The 15389-nt window shown below is 41.9% G+C and overlaps 1 protein-coding gene across 1 annotated transcript in view; it reads right to left on the bottom strand.

Moving 5' to 3' along the window:
- FLT1 (fms related receptor tyrosine kinase 1) overlaps positions 1-15389 on the bottom strand; it is a 129241-nt gene that overhangs the window by 33120 nt on the left and 80732 nt on the right. The window contains exons 14-17 of the mRNA XM_077819089.1: positions 14230-14520; positions 8857-9003; positions 6965-7096; positions 1065-1171 (exon numbers count right to left, since the gene is read on the bottom strand). Of these exons, the coding sequence (XP_077675215.1) occupies positions 1065-1171; positions 6965-7096; positions 8857-9003; positions 14230-14520 (677 nt within the window). The remainder of the gene's footprint in view (positions 1-1064; positions 1172-6964; positions 7097-8856; positions 9004-14229; positions 14521-15389) is intronic.

Genomic DNA, 15389 nt, shown 5'->3' on the forward strand with positions numbered 1-15389 from the left:
GGCTCCCTCTCCAGTACAGCACTTACAGCGGTGCGGCAGCACTGTTTCACCGCTTGTGGTGGAGACGCTGCAAGCCGATGGGCGAGAACAACCCTGTTGGCTTAATAACTCCTGCCTCCGCGAGAGGCGGTAGCTATGTCCCGCAGACATCATGCCTGCTACACCAGTGCTTAGGTCAGTATAATTTACGTCGCTCAAGGGCGTGGATTATTCACACCCCTGAGTGCCATAAGCTATACCGTCGTGGAGACGAGGCTTTTGGACACAGTTATATTAGTATAAAAGTGCTTTATAGCAGTGTAGCTACGCCTCCCAGGGAAGGGGAATGAGCTACGCCAGTACAAGGCACCTTTTATACACAGTAGAGGTGATACTGGTACAGGTGTTTCCGTAAAAACAAATCACACCCCAAAGTGACATAGTTACACCAGTGCAAAGACCAGGCCTTACCGGTCCCTGTTCTTCTATTTACCTCGAAGAGTCAACATTCACAGGCACTTAGGCCGGATCCTCAAAGGTGTCTACACCAGCACTGTTGTCAGCAAAACTTTTGTCAGTCAGGGGTGTGAAAAACCCACACCCCTGGCCAACATAAGTTTTACCCGCAGAAGTGCCGGTGTGGACAGAGTTATGTTGGCGGGAGACACTCTCCTGCCAACATAGCTACCACTGCTCATGAGGGATGGTTTAATTACACCAGCAGGAGAGAGCTCTCCTGCCAGCATAGAGCAGCTCCATGAAAGACCTTACAGCAGCACGGCTGCAGCCATACAGCTGTGCCGCTGTAAGCTCGGTAGTGTAGACATAGCCTAACTTTGGCTGAAATCAATAGGAGTTGTGTGTGTAAACATCTTTGAGGCTCTAGACCGTAGCAGCTGATTCACTCCTGCTTTGCACCTTCTGCCGCATTAGCATTTTGCACCTACTTTGCACCTGGTATAGAGGACTAGGTGAATTAATGTAATGTTCATGAATCTCATTTGACATAGGAACATTTTCTAACCAGAGCAAATGCCAGTGAGAAAAGGGGAGCAGGGGGAAGCTTAGTAATTAGTCATTCTTACCCTTTTCAGCTTGCGTATGAAGAGTGTTAATAGGAGCCAGAAGAGCGTAGCAGCCACACAGGTACATGTCAGAGTTATTAGCTCCAGGTTTGATCTCTCTGCTGTTCCTGGGGAAATGAAGCAACAAACATTTTATAGAACTACATTCAGACCAGCAGAGTTTGCTTTCCCTTGGCATTTAAAATGTATCTGAAGAACATATCAGTAACGACCAACTTCCTTTCCAGAGATGTTAATGACTCTCAGAATGTAGAAAAATTCACCCCCTGGACAAAACCCACTGCAATAAACACATTGAAATGAAACTCTTGACACCCTTGCTGGAGAGCTTGCTAACGCAGAGCTCAATCCTTTTGAGGGGTTGGGGAGATACCATAGGACAGGCAGCAGGATGCTAAGAGGTGGCTCACTTGCCTGTGACATTAGAGATGTGACTATGGAGTACCCTTTTTTCAAGAAACTGGTTGCTGTGCTCTCTATTCCCATTGCAGGGAGGAGAGCTTAACAGCATTGCCCCAGCTATGACCAGCCTTGGCCCTCAGTGTACAGTCCCGGGTGTGACTCCCACTGACATCAGTGATGTGGGGGTCAGATCCCACATGTGCCTTCCCAAGCAGCACCCCCTCTATACATGTGCTGGCTGGCAGGGTCACACCCTTAGGGTAGGTCTGCACTGCAGTTAGACAACCACAGCTGGCCCATGCCAGCTGACTCAGGCTCGCAGGGCTCAGGTTGTGGGATTGTTTCATTGCTGTATAGACTTCTGGGCTTGGGCTGAAGGCCGGGCTCTAGGACTCTGGGAGTGGAAGGGCCCTGGAGCTCAGGCTCCAGCCCAAACCTGTAAGTCTATCCTGCAGTGAAACAGCCCTGCAGCCCAAGTCAGCTGGCATGGGCCAGCCGCAGGGTTTTATTTACAATGTAGACATACCCGTAGTGAGCCTAGGGAGAAAGCTGATCCAAATAATGCAGAAATTACAAATGGGAAAAATGGGAGCAGGAAGAAAATATTAAAACTTCTAAATCTGGAAAATAGTCAATCTCACTGATGGTGCTTTAAAAATATCCAGAATAAAATTTAATTTCATACTGCTCCTTTGGGGGCTCATAAAATGTCTTCAAAGCAGAATGTTTTGCAAATGCTGTGATCATGTCACAATAATACACTTCCTTATTGGTAGCAAACGCGAAAACCCACACTCTGCCCCTTATTGTGATACGCTCACAATTCCGACTCAAGTGCACAGCTTTCAGACCGAGAGACAGGGAACACGGCACAGCATTCTGAACACGAGTTCACTCTTTTTTGCTGGCCATACTTGCAGCAGTGTCAAAGCTTGGCACCATTCCTGACAATTGAAAGAGGAAGGAGTGATGTCTCACTGGTGGGCCAATGGGGTAACCAAGGAGTATGCGGTGCCTTGTTTTAAGCAAGTCTGCAGAGCTTTGTTCGGCGTTTGAATTGTTTTCTGCAGCGGTGACAAGTCTGCTGTGCAGGAATTGTGAAGGTGATAATCAGATTCCTGCTCATGTCCAATATTTAAAAGACTCCTCAGGCTTGTCCCTATTGGAGCTATGAAAGTAAGTTCTAGCAAAATAAAAAATATGAATACAACTACAAACTGGGATTCAAGGCATTTATTCTTCCAAACCCTGGGATGTGATTAATTTCTCTCAGGTGTGAGTACTTAAAAAAACAACAACTCCATTTCAAATACAACGCAAATGATGCTTTCCTTTATAATGTTGTTATGACAAATGTGCTGTGAGCTGCAGACTAATACAGCTAGATTGTCCTCTAACATAACACAGGACCTTCTCCAGACTGTGTATTTACACATCCATATTCTTGTTTATCCTGTGAACGTGACTCAGTGCCTTCGCAGGTGACAAGGAACTGTTTCTGACATTTATTCAGCAGCAGCTGGAGGGGAAAGAGTGTCTGCCACCATTTTTTAACACAGAAATCACGGCACCCACAAGCTGACGTGCAGCCAGTTCCTGGTGGAATGCAGCAGTTTTTTCACTGCTACGGTTTGCTCTGCAATTGTTAAGGAATGAAGTGAAGAAGGATAGTGTATCCATTTGAAACTGCAAGGACAATTTAGGTCAGTAGAATATCATTATCCACGCTGGGATTCAGCTCAAGTGGCAGATTTAAGAACCCTGCTCTTGTGACAGGTTTCAGAGTAGCAGCCGTGTTAGTCTGTATCAGCAAAAAGAACAAGGAGGACTTGTGGCACCTTAGAGACTAAGAAATTTATTAGAGTATAAGCTTTCATGAGCTACAGCTCGCTTCATCAGATGCTGTAGCCCACGAAAGCTTATGCTCAAATAAATTTGTTAGTCTCTAAGGTGCCACAAGTACTCCTTGTTTTTTCTGCTCTTGTGAAGAAGTCACAGCTCTGTCATGACCACAGGTAGTTAGGATGTCAGTTTCACTTCTCATCCTGACTATTTTATCTCTCGTCTGCAAGACAGCACATCCACGAGTGCAGTATGGGGAATGCCACGCGGTGTCACTGGTTCAGCACTGAACCAGAAACACCAGTACCATTTCCAGCAGCTCCTAAGGCTTTTCCATCCATGCACTGATCTGATCTATCCCTGCTTAGCTTGGGCAGTCTACTGAGACAACAGCCCAAGGCAGCATGGAATCAGACTAATGACCACCCACCATACACTCAGAGAGACAATTTATTTCATAGCCACACAAACAAAATGTAAGAGTTTAAGTTTCACCTCCCGTTAAAGTTGGGGAAACACTCCCATTGACTCCAGTGAGCGTTGGATTGGGCCCCTTTGCACAAGCTACCATGACGTGTTTGTCAATATACAAAATGTGCAAGTAAGTAACAAACTATTGTCATGAGTTCAGTCCAGCTGAATAAAGTCCAGCACAATTCATAGTTCCTTTGTCGTATCTCTGAGAGTCACATAAAGCTGTCCAGAGGCAGTTTTAAACCAAGATACATTATTGTTTATTTATTTGGGTGGAAGCCTGAATTTAATTGGGTATAAATTGTAAAACTAGCTCCTTCTTTTACACCTAGACCCCTTTTTACATCATCCTACTCCTTCATAAACTAGCTACTTAACTGAGACACGCCCCTCTGCAGTGTGCATAATACCTGCAGAGTCAAACTTCAGTGAGAGGACTTTATTAAACGGTTCTCCAGCTGGAGGTCTGAGCAGTGTGACAATAAGCTGCAATAAGTGACAATAAGCTGCAATAAGTAGCTCGCACGCACTCCTTCCACAGCAAACATCCACTGAAAACCTTCTGCACCATTTAAAAGGATCTTTTTGTTCATATGTAGGTGCCTCACTCTGATTTGCTATTTGTATTCATTCTATTATTTCCCATTCAGTTCTTAAGCTGAAGGTGATTTGATGCTTACGGTGACATTTTTTGATTACATCTCTTCCACAGACTGTCCTACATGTGTGGCTTCCAAACTAAACAAGGACTGTGATTATTTAAAGAACCCTCTTGGATTCCGCAGTCCATTCTTCCCTTTCTGATACAAAAATAACACATTGTATTATCTGTAAGTATAAGAACTTTTTTTCAAAGGAAATAAAAAGAGCAGACAGTTTCCTTCCTGGTTATTTTACAAACCACTTTTCCAGTCTGTTAAACATAGCCCTGGACACGAGGCACTTGCCCAGCCTTCTTTCATATGATCTACTGTACTTGGCGAGCTACTGTATGCAAATCAAAAACGTCAGTATTTTTTGTAACACTGGCAGAAATTGTACACTGTGCATTTTCGAGAATGCAGTAAAAACTGGAGATGAGCCCAGCTCTCGACCCTCCAGAGCCAAAGCTGGGTGAATGGCTACAATTCCATGTCCCTCGGAAGAGGGACACTTGTTCAGGGGATGATGAGCTGCTTGGGGATGATGGCAGGGATCACTCTTCATTTGACCATTGTCCCCTTGCTGAGACCACAGAGATTTCATGAGGGTGGGAGAGACAGGGTGAGGATGCCTTCTCCCTGAGCATGATCTTTTGTGGGGGGCTGATTAAATGATTTGTCTCTTTCCTTTTCCAGACATTAGTGCTGGGGAGTCTTTAACTCACTGGCCCCCATTTCTACTTGGCTAAAGCTTTTTATCAGAACCATCCAAAAGCTCTATCTAGCATCCATGAAGGACACTTATCCAGACAGGAATCCACTATCCTCCCTTTCTCCCCTGGGTCAGGCAACAAGGAGACACTGCTTCCCCAGAAACTAGCCCACAAAATGTTATCAGTAAATAACAGAATACAAGTACAATACAGGGTAACATTACGTTGTCCAGACAAATTAGCTAATCTGCCGGGTGTGTTAAACTGAAAGCACTCTAAAATGAGTCATTTTTTGAGAATACCCACACAAATTTAAAATTACTCCCCAAAACATAACTGGCAACAAGTCCTTCCTCTGTTGTATGTAGCCCTGCTCATATATACACGCTGACTTTTTACAGCAATGAACTTGCCAATGGGCCAAGAAAGCCAAAGAACTTGCAACTGGAACATTTCAATCCTGATTTCTTTCTCACGTTGTGAGTGTTGTGGCAGTACCCAAACAAATAGGGATGGGAGTCTATTGTGCTACAAGCTGTACAAACACACAGGGAGACAGTCTTTGCCTGAAGGAGCTGATAATATTTTGCCTAATTAAAATGTTTCCTATGGAGAGAGATTGAAAGGCTTGGGATGGTTGAGTTGCGAAAAGAGGTTGTGTCCAAAGTGCACACAATAATTAATGGCATGCAGCACATTCAATGAAGTTGAAAAATGACAAGCTTAAATCTGATAAAAGAAAAAATACTTGCTCACGCAATGCACAATTTGCCTGTGGAACTCATTGCCACAAGGCACCATTGAGGCCAAGAGAATTCAAAAAAAAAAAAAAGTTTGGACATTCAGATGAATAGCACGAGGATCCTGAGGAGGAGTAACAATAACAACCCCTAGCTCCTATAGTAAATACCTCTGAAAGATGCATTTGTGTTTACCAGAAAACTCTTCTGCTTGGACAAAGCAACCCACTTGATATTAAAACCAAGAAAAGGAAAATATCAAAAATGTCTCATTCTGGCTTATAGTAGCCTGAAATGAGAAAATGAATGGGTAGGGTTTTTTATTACACTAAATTTACATTTATCTTCTTCCCTGGCCCTCTCTTTGTTGGATTGAAGCAATTCCTCTTTTTAGGTCAGTATAAACACATTCCGAGTTAGCATTTCCCATTGGCTTCCTTTCCAACCTGGTACATTCCCCTTGCTAAGACTTTCCTCAAACTGCTGTATTCAGAAATCACACATGATGAACAAAAGAAAAGGAGGACTTGTGGCACCTTAGAGACTAACAAATTTATTTGAGCATAAGCTTATGTGAGCTACAGCTCACTTCATCGGATGCATTCAGTGGAAAATACAGTGGGGAGATTTATATACACAGAGAACATGAACCTTGATTATCACTACAAAAGGTCCCCCCCCCCCCACTCTCCTGCTGGTAATAGCTCACCTTACCTGATCACGCTCCTTACAGTGTGTATGGTAACACCCATTGTTTCATGTTCTCTGTGTATATAAAATCCCCTACTGTATTTTCCGCTGCATGCATCCGATGAAGTGAGCTGTAGCTCATGAAAACTTATGCTCAGATAAATTGGTTAGTCTCTACGGTGCCACAAGTACTCCTTTTCTTTTTGCGGATACAGACTAACACGGCCGTTACTCTGAAGCATGATCAACAAGCCACTTACCTGCCTTCCTAGTCAGAGCAAGAACTCCACTTATAAGCCGCTTAGAGAAAATAAGAGGGAAAAAGAGAAAAAGTAGATCAAATAGAGAACAAGAACTTAGAGTGATTTTTCTCATTTCCATCTAATGCAATGCTTTACCTTGTACAGTGACATAAGCTTTACTCTCCACAGATCCTTTTAGGTTGGTGGCTATACACTGGTAAAGTCCTTCATCCTCCTCTTTGACTCTTTCGATAAACAGCATTTTGCTTCCTGGTCCTAAAATTATTCCTGTGGAGTGAAAGATCTTTAAATGAGTGGGACCTGGAGTATAAACAAATAAACTCTTTCTGTAAAACAATCCTCTTCTGATTATTAGGGATGAGCCAGACATAACATAACACCCTAGGGGGTGGATGGGTCTTTAATTTTGCATGTTGGTTTCACAGTTACAAAGTGTTCACAGGTACTGAGGCTCTGGTGGAAACTGGTGTTTATACAGCACTTACATTAGTAAGAAGGCTCCCTCTGTGGCAATGGTCTTGAAAGTGCTTTATTTCTGGGTGTAATGCTTAGTACTTGGCTTAGACCTCGATCCAGGCAAACACTTAAATGTGCTCAACTTTAAACACACAGGTAGCAGTCCTACTGTAGTCAATGGGAGCATTCATGTTGGTCTCATTGTAACCAATGTGCTCAGTACTAAGTGTTTGCAGGATTGGGTCCTATATCTGGTTTGGTGTCTTGTTGCTACAAGAGCATAATGTGGTCTGGGGGTTATTACTGGTAAACGTTCTAAGATTTTTCCAGTTGCTTACGTTTGTTACAAAATAATTAGAGATGGCCAAAGCCAGAAGCTTAAACACAAACCTCCTTGGATTTTGCTACAAGAGATTGGGGATTGGATTCCAATTCCTGTAGTCAAACCTGTCAGAATGACTTTGGTTACAGATCAGATGTAAAACCAATGGGGCCCTATTTTCAGGTTCTGCTTAGGATACGGCTGAAATCTCATTATATTTCTCCCATCCGAGATTCCTACCAACTGAAGCTGAAGTCTCCCAAGAATAGTATGATTGCATGATTTTGGTGCCATTTTAACTGAACATTTAGCCCCATCTGAGCCTTGAACCCAAACCCCAGTGCAATCATGATCCAGCTCTAAGATGCCTCCTCCCCCAGCTCTTTTCTACTCATATCAAGAAAAGCAAATCTAAATCCAACAAAGTAACAGCTCCTGGATGTCTCATAATAGGATGTAATCATAGAATCTCACAGTTGGAAGGGACCTCAGGAGGTCATCTTAGTCCAACCTGCTGCTCAAAGCAGGACCAATCTCCATTTTTGGCCCCAGATCCCTAAATGGGTCCCTCAAGGATTGAACTCACAACCCTAGGTTTAGCAGGCCAATGCTCAAACCCCTGAGCTATCCCTCCCCCATGTAATGCTACATGACAAATGGATCCCCCTACTACAGGCAGATGAATTCCAATTCTGTTCTGATATCCCAACACCAGATCTGTCCAGAGGTTAGGGTGCTAGCCTGGGGAGACACATGCTCAAATTCTTACTCTCCCATGGATTTCCTGTGTGACCGTGAGCAGAAGTAACTTAGCCTCTCTGTGCCTCAGTCCTCTCACTTGTAAAACGAGGGAGGGAAAAGTTCTGCCCAATCTCACAGGGGTGTTGTCAGGATGAACACATTAAAGGTTGTGAGGTGCTCAGATACTATGGTAACAGAGACATAAGTATCTAAGGCTATGTCTACACTGGCAATTGAACAACAAAAACCCCGAAAGACGAAAGTTTGCTGGTGACATGCACTAGTGTGAGCAGTGCGTCCTGCCGACAACGCCAACGCCGCTCTTTGGGGGGTGGAACTTTTTTGGGCCAGCCAACAAATGACGACTACACTGCACGACTTTTAGTGTCACAGCTGTGGCGAGACAGACCTGTCGCTAAAAGCTGTGTAGTGTAGACATAGCCAAACAGATACAGAGCAAATATAAGAGAAGAGATTGAGGAGGGGAAAGGGTGTTTGCAGCTCTCACCTGGTTCTTGCTGTATTTCTTCGTGGTTTTTAAACCAGGATATCTGGGGCTCGGGGATGCCTTGAGCCTGACATTCTAAAGTAGCAGAATTGCTGGTGTTCACAATCTGATCACTGAGGTTGCGCAGGAGGGATGGTGCTTCCTGAGCTACAAAATAAAACGAGAGTTCAACGATTACATTCCGAAAATCATGTGTGTGTATATTTAAAATAATCTCCTGCATTGTCATTAACGATCTTGTAAAATGTCAGAGCTTTCTGGAGACATTCTACCAAATTCCAAGCTTACACTTTCCCTACTTACTATCCCTGTTTGAAAAGAATATTTAGTGTGGCTTAGTGATGCCTTTTCCTTTTGAGATAATTTCCTTTCATCAGTTGTAACTGGTTATAATACAGATCATAATGGAAATGATCCAACAACAGATGCTGTGTTAAGACAAAGCTTTCTGCATTCATTCTCTTACAAGCTAAAGTAAAGACTCTTTGCGATCTCAGGATTTTGCTATTTTCAGGAGAAATGTACTATGAAGTGCAAGATTTTAAATAGGTTCAAAGGGATCTGGTCTTTAGGTTAGAATATCCCTGAATTAGTGATAGCTTTATACAGTTAGATGTCGCATATATACTAGTCTGTGTATGAATAAAATTTACATAGTTTACTCACTGTGAAGATCAACTTTATTGTAAGACCTATTGAGTAAACTATCATACTTCAAAACCAGAGTGTGAGCACTGAATCACTGAGTTGTATACCCCCAAGTCTTCATATATCTTTGGTTTTTGTGTTTAGCTGAACTCAAGGAATCTTGGCAAAACCACATGACAGCTAGCCAAACACAGATAGTCCTTGTATTTGTGAGAAATGTGTCTATTTTCCCCAGGCAACATTCCCTCCCATAATGCAAGTGTCTAAAACACTGATCCCAGAGGCAGAAGTATGGGTTCCAGAGTTCAGTGCTATATAAAGGCATATAATTCCTATATTATATTAGCCACTTTTATGGATTAAAATTCATTCAAATGTATGAAATAAAATGGAGTTCAATGACTTTCTCGCTAGTGTTTTGGAAGCACACCTCGGCATGTTCTGATCCTACCCGCATTTACATCCCCCTCAACCAACGATAAGAAAAAACCTCAAAAGTTCAACAAGCACAATATTAAGTCATCCCTGGGCACCCAAAGCAAGCAGACGATCCTGATGTTGTTTTCCTCCCCATCTCCAAACCAATCCATTTCCCCCTGTCTTCTTGCACAAAGTTGAAAGCTGGTATGACCAAGATCAGGAGGATAGCTCCAGAACGGACGGTGATTACACAGCAACAACTTTTCTACCACATTTGCAACTTCTTATATTATCCCTTTTGCATTTTGGTCCTGTAGAGTGCAGTGCATTCCTGCACAATCCTGCACTGCATTGCCGATTTCCTTGAATTCCCAGTTCCTGCAGGAACTGGTTGATGCTGCAATCTTTCTCTGCAAGGAAACTTCCGAGATTAGGGTTCACTTTTTCACAGTGACATATATCTATATGCTAAGATCAAGTACAGCATCAGTTTAGCATCTGACACATCCTTGTTGGGAACATTATATGCTAATCTTTCAGGAGGGTGGACTTCATGATCCAACAGGTCTGTCCATTTCCACTATGATCCAACTACCTGACCTGATTAAAAACTCTCCAATACATTTCACACTAGTTCTTAGTCCATTTATATAATGTGTATAAACCCAAACGCACTGAAAGCTTTTCAGAAGTTCTGAAACGAATGACCTCTGCTAGACTTTTATCCCCTGAAATCAATTCCAACACATCTATAAACCATCTGTGTCTGATTTTTTTGTCTATGCCCAAGCTAGAATGTACATTCCTTGGGCAATGACCATTAACTTATGTGTTTATAGTGTAACAAATAGTCTGTTCTTATCAACAAACAACAATTCCAGTGAGTGAAGTTTAGATGTACATTCTTCATCAAATCTATATGCATTGGTATTAACATCAACAATGATTTCTCCCCATCCAACAAGATTGCTCGCTTTTCAGCTATGGATCCTGGACATTTACATTATGGTTCCATTTTGGCAAAATAAGCTGTCTATGAAGATGTATTGTTTGAAAATATGTTCACACACAAAAGCTGACAGATTTAAGTCACTTGGTCCAAGTTTTCTATTTATAAATAATCCCCACAGAACAACACAACCAACCCATTCAAAATGACGTATGTCAGGATGACAGAACAAAGGCAAATCACACATTCTGTAAGTTATTTCTGATTAATTTTAATTTGTTTATATCCATACACTAAAGACGGGTTTTCATAGTGAGCAAAACTTTCTTGCTTAAAACTTTGAGCCAGTTACCATTCACATATTTTTAATAATTTCTTTGACGCAGTTGGCGGGTTTTCAAGGACGTGGTTAAAACAAGAGGTTTCTCTCTCCCAGACCACCTGCTTCTCTGGTTGATGCTGGAGTGAAGCCATAGGATAGGATTTTCAAAAGCACTCAGTGTTGGCCTAACTGTGCTCCTGTTGAAGTCAGGTAATGCTCCCATTGTCTTCAGTAGGAGCAGAGTGAGGTCACTGCTCAGCGCTTTTGAAAAATCTTACCCCTAATGCTGAATGTTGCACATTAGCATCATAGCCATCATGTCTCTCTGTGAGGTCATAAACATGGGCTGATGGACCAGTTCTGCCCCCAATCACTCCTGGGGAACCTCACTGTAGGCAGAATTTGGCCCAGTGGAGTTACATGGGGGTGTCACTGAGGGCAGAGCATGGCCATATGACTTCAGACTACAATGACTCAAAGTGACACTGTGGCTGTGGAAAAGCAAAATCCCTATTGCAAAACCAATCCTTGGCAATAGGGAAAACATGGAAAGTTGTTAGCACTTTTTGTAGAACTTTTCATTTCACATACTTTTACCTTAGTACACTTAATGTTCCTTTTTTATTAACCAGTTTGAAAATATAAATACACAGTTGCATTTTAACACTTGTTTTTAAAAAAGGAATATAAATTTAAATTACATAATTATTCTTTCTAAGTAAATATGCTACTCAGAGGGAGTTAGAGAAACAGCCAGAAATTGACATGATTCTTCAGTTTAATCTGATGAGATCAGCACTGACAATAACTTTATCTCACCATCGAATGCAGAACCCTTTTCCTCAAACAGTTTCACTGAGGTTCTTCCATGCCTTCCAACACTGGCCACTACGCCCAGGCACTAACATAGCATTGTACAGCATCACAACTGTTCAGAGCCTTGGCCAACACCATACTAGGAAGTGGCTATCAAGCTGTCCCTTTGGGCAATGTGGTATACATCATCACTTAACAGTTCCACGCAGGGACAGTTTCTAACCACGACATCGGTTTGTGACCCAGGCTCAGATCACCTGGTTGCTGCCAGCAACTGACTTCTACAAGCGACCACACTCTGGCTTCCAATTCTATTAAAAATGCATAAAGTCCTGTCACTGCAGTCTACCGGGCCACCAAAGGTTTTCTCAAGTGCAGCCCCATAAAGAGGGAGACCTGCATTGTCACAACAAAACAAGCTTGCCCCATTTTAAAAGCAATTACCATTATCATTTCACTTGCTTTTTAAGCATTTTTTAAAAAAAAAAAAGAGAGAGAGAGAAAGAAAGCGACACAAATTCCTTTGCAAGAACACATTGTTTCTGGGAACCATCATGCTAATAATGAACAAAAGAGCTACTGTACACAAGAAGGCTGTAGGTGACATTTCAAGATCTAAATGATTATTCTTTTCTTTACTCTGACAACTTCCAGGTTACTAATTGTTTTCTAAGCATTTTAGGCTCCGTGAAGCTGGCATGATGGGGAAATGCTATTGTTTACCCTTTCACACTTGACAAAAGCAATTCCCACGTGAAAGACAAGTTTGGCCGTGGGACACAGTCCCAATACCTAAAGGAGGAAACAGTCTGGTGAGTTCCCAAGCACAAGGAGTTGTCATGTTGTCACCCTCTATTTTAGAAGCACAGCCACTTTGTTCCTTTGCAGTGGCTATTTTGGTCACTAAGGCTTGTTTTGTTATGGTTTATGTAAATCCTATATAAATGATCAGTCATAAATGAAACAAAAATTATAAAAGCTACATATTGTAAAAAAATAAAGTTATCAGATCTATTAAAAATAGTAACTTCTTCCGTATACTGCATTTATAATACACAGAAACACCTCGTAGTGAAATCATATAAAAAGGAAATGCTTAAAAGGAAGTTTAGATTACCCTTAATTCTCCTTCAGTAGTTTGGCCATTTCTTAATCCCCATAATAAATCCTATTGTCATCTGCATACCAAAAGGGAGGGATTTTTTTAATGGCCTTAATTTTAAATTTAAATTTGGAGGAATGTATTAAACATTTCACTGTGATGGCTTTAGCCTTGTCAATGGAATGAGTGTAGCACTTCTACTTTAACATTACAAAGTCCTTTATCCTCATGGCTGCCACAGAACTCTTGCTGATGTCCACAGGTCTTTTTTGGTAGTGCAGTAATTAACTTTAAAACTGACCAACACAGCAACGGGAAATCGACCTGGATTTATTTGGAGAAACAGGGTTCATCTCTGTCAGCTTTTAAATCCTCATTATTAAAAATGATAAGATAGGTCTGTGCATTATATCAACATTTTTATTTCTTTCCTGCATCCACAGGGCCTTCCTCAAGAAGATACTTCATAAGATTAATGTACTTAGCATAGAAAATTATTCAAATAAATAAGCATTAGAACTTGCTCAGCAGGTAATATTTATAAATCCACCAAAATCCGATTGAAATAAAAATGTAGAGTCCAGTCAATCTCAAACTGAATTGTGCTCATTCCACACGTTAAAATTAACTTATTAAATGTCCATTGTTGACCAAAACCAGCAGTTTATAAAGTTAATCAGTTTATGCAGCTTTGACTTTCGAAGAGGCCGATACCAAAGTGGAAGATAAAACTGGTCCAAAGTTTTCATTATCACTCAGTAGGAGGCAGCAACGGACACAACAACACAACATACACAATGCAGTACAGGGGATCTTCCAAACCCCAACTTCCACCAGCTTTGCCAAAGCAGAACACACCCGTCTGAACTGAACTGGAAGCCCATGTGTTATGCTTTTGTTTCGCTACTCCTCCTATGTCCATACCCATTTTTGGAGGTGCACCACCTCAGAGCCTGAAAGGTAGCAACTGTAATAAAAAATCAAGATGATATGAGACAACTGTGACTTTTTAATGAGTCCTTTAATGTTTTACATTGTTTTGTGTTGTACAATCATTCCTTGTGCTTTTAAATTTGAGGATCCGAGAGTAAACAGCCTTTTTGTTGCAGTGCTCACCTCTAATTGTAACGTCTTTCTTTTGAAGCACTTCTTCCCCCGAGTATATGTTCCTTGCTCTGCAGGCATAGGTGCCTGAGTGTTCCAGGGAGACATTCTTGATGGTGAGAATGAGGGTAGTGGAGTATTCCTTAATGATGTGCTTTTTTGCTTTTGTTTGATTGTTAACTGTCCTTGGCAAAATCCAAGCAATGTCTTTGTACAGGAATTTGTTGACTGAACAGGACAATATCAGGTTCTCTCCTTCAATGGGCATTTTTTCCAAATTAATATGAAATCCATTTGGCACATCTGTCAAAAATCAAGAACACTTTTAGTTTATAGGAAAATCATGGGTCAAAATTAAAATTATTTCTATTTTCCTGTTAGCCTGAAGATCCTTCAGCTAATACAGTGGACCCTCGGTAGAGCATGCATCATTATCGCGTGGATTCGCATATAGAGTGAGCGTGGCGATGGAGCCCAAATTTAAATATTTAAATTGGGATCCATGGTAACGCAGCCCCCGCTATAAAGCGATCATATCTGATGCTGACTAGCAACTGCTGCAACTTCTTTGCTTTCCCCAGGATTCCGTAAGACCAGATTTAGATCTCAGCAAAACCAATGTAAATCAGGAGCTCTTGAGAGCCAAACTTACCTTGGAGGTAACTGGTTTGTTTTAAAACATTAGGCCATAATCAGACCTGCTGTAAGGAGGTGCAGCAACTTCCCTGGGCCCAACTCTTGCCCAAGGCATACCATCTGGCTCACTTGCGTTACTGCGCCACCTTATGCCAGCTCTGAATTTGACCCAGTGTGTCAAGAAATAGCAAGTTTCAGAGTAACAGCCGTGTTAGTCTGTATTCGCAAAAAGAAAAGGAGTACTTGTGGCACCTTAGAGACTAACCAATTTATTTGAGCATGAGCTTTCGTGAGCTACAGCTCACTTCATCAGATGCATACCGTGGAAACTGCAGCAGACTTTATATATACACAGAGGATATGAAACAATACCTCCTCCCACCCCACTGTCCTGCTGGTAATAGCTTATCTAAAGTAATCATCAGGTTAGGCCATTTCCAGCACAAATCCAGGTTTTCTCACCCTCCACCCCCCCACACAAATTCACTCTCCTGCTGGTGATAGCCCATCCAAAGTGACAACTCTTTACACAATGT

This window comes from Eretmochelys imbricata, chromosome 1 (genome assembly GCF_965152235.1).
Source record: "Eretmochelys imbricata isolate rEreImb1 chromosome 1, rEreImb1.hap1, whole genome shotgun sequence".
Taxonomy (NCBI): Eukaryota; Metazoa; Chordata; order Testudines; family Cheloniidae; genus Eretmochelys; species Eretmochelys imbricata.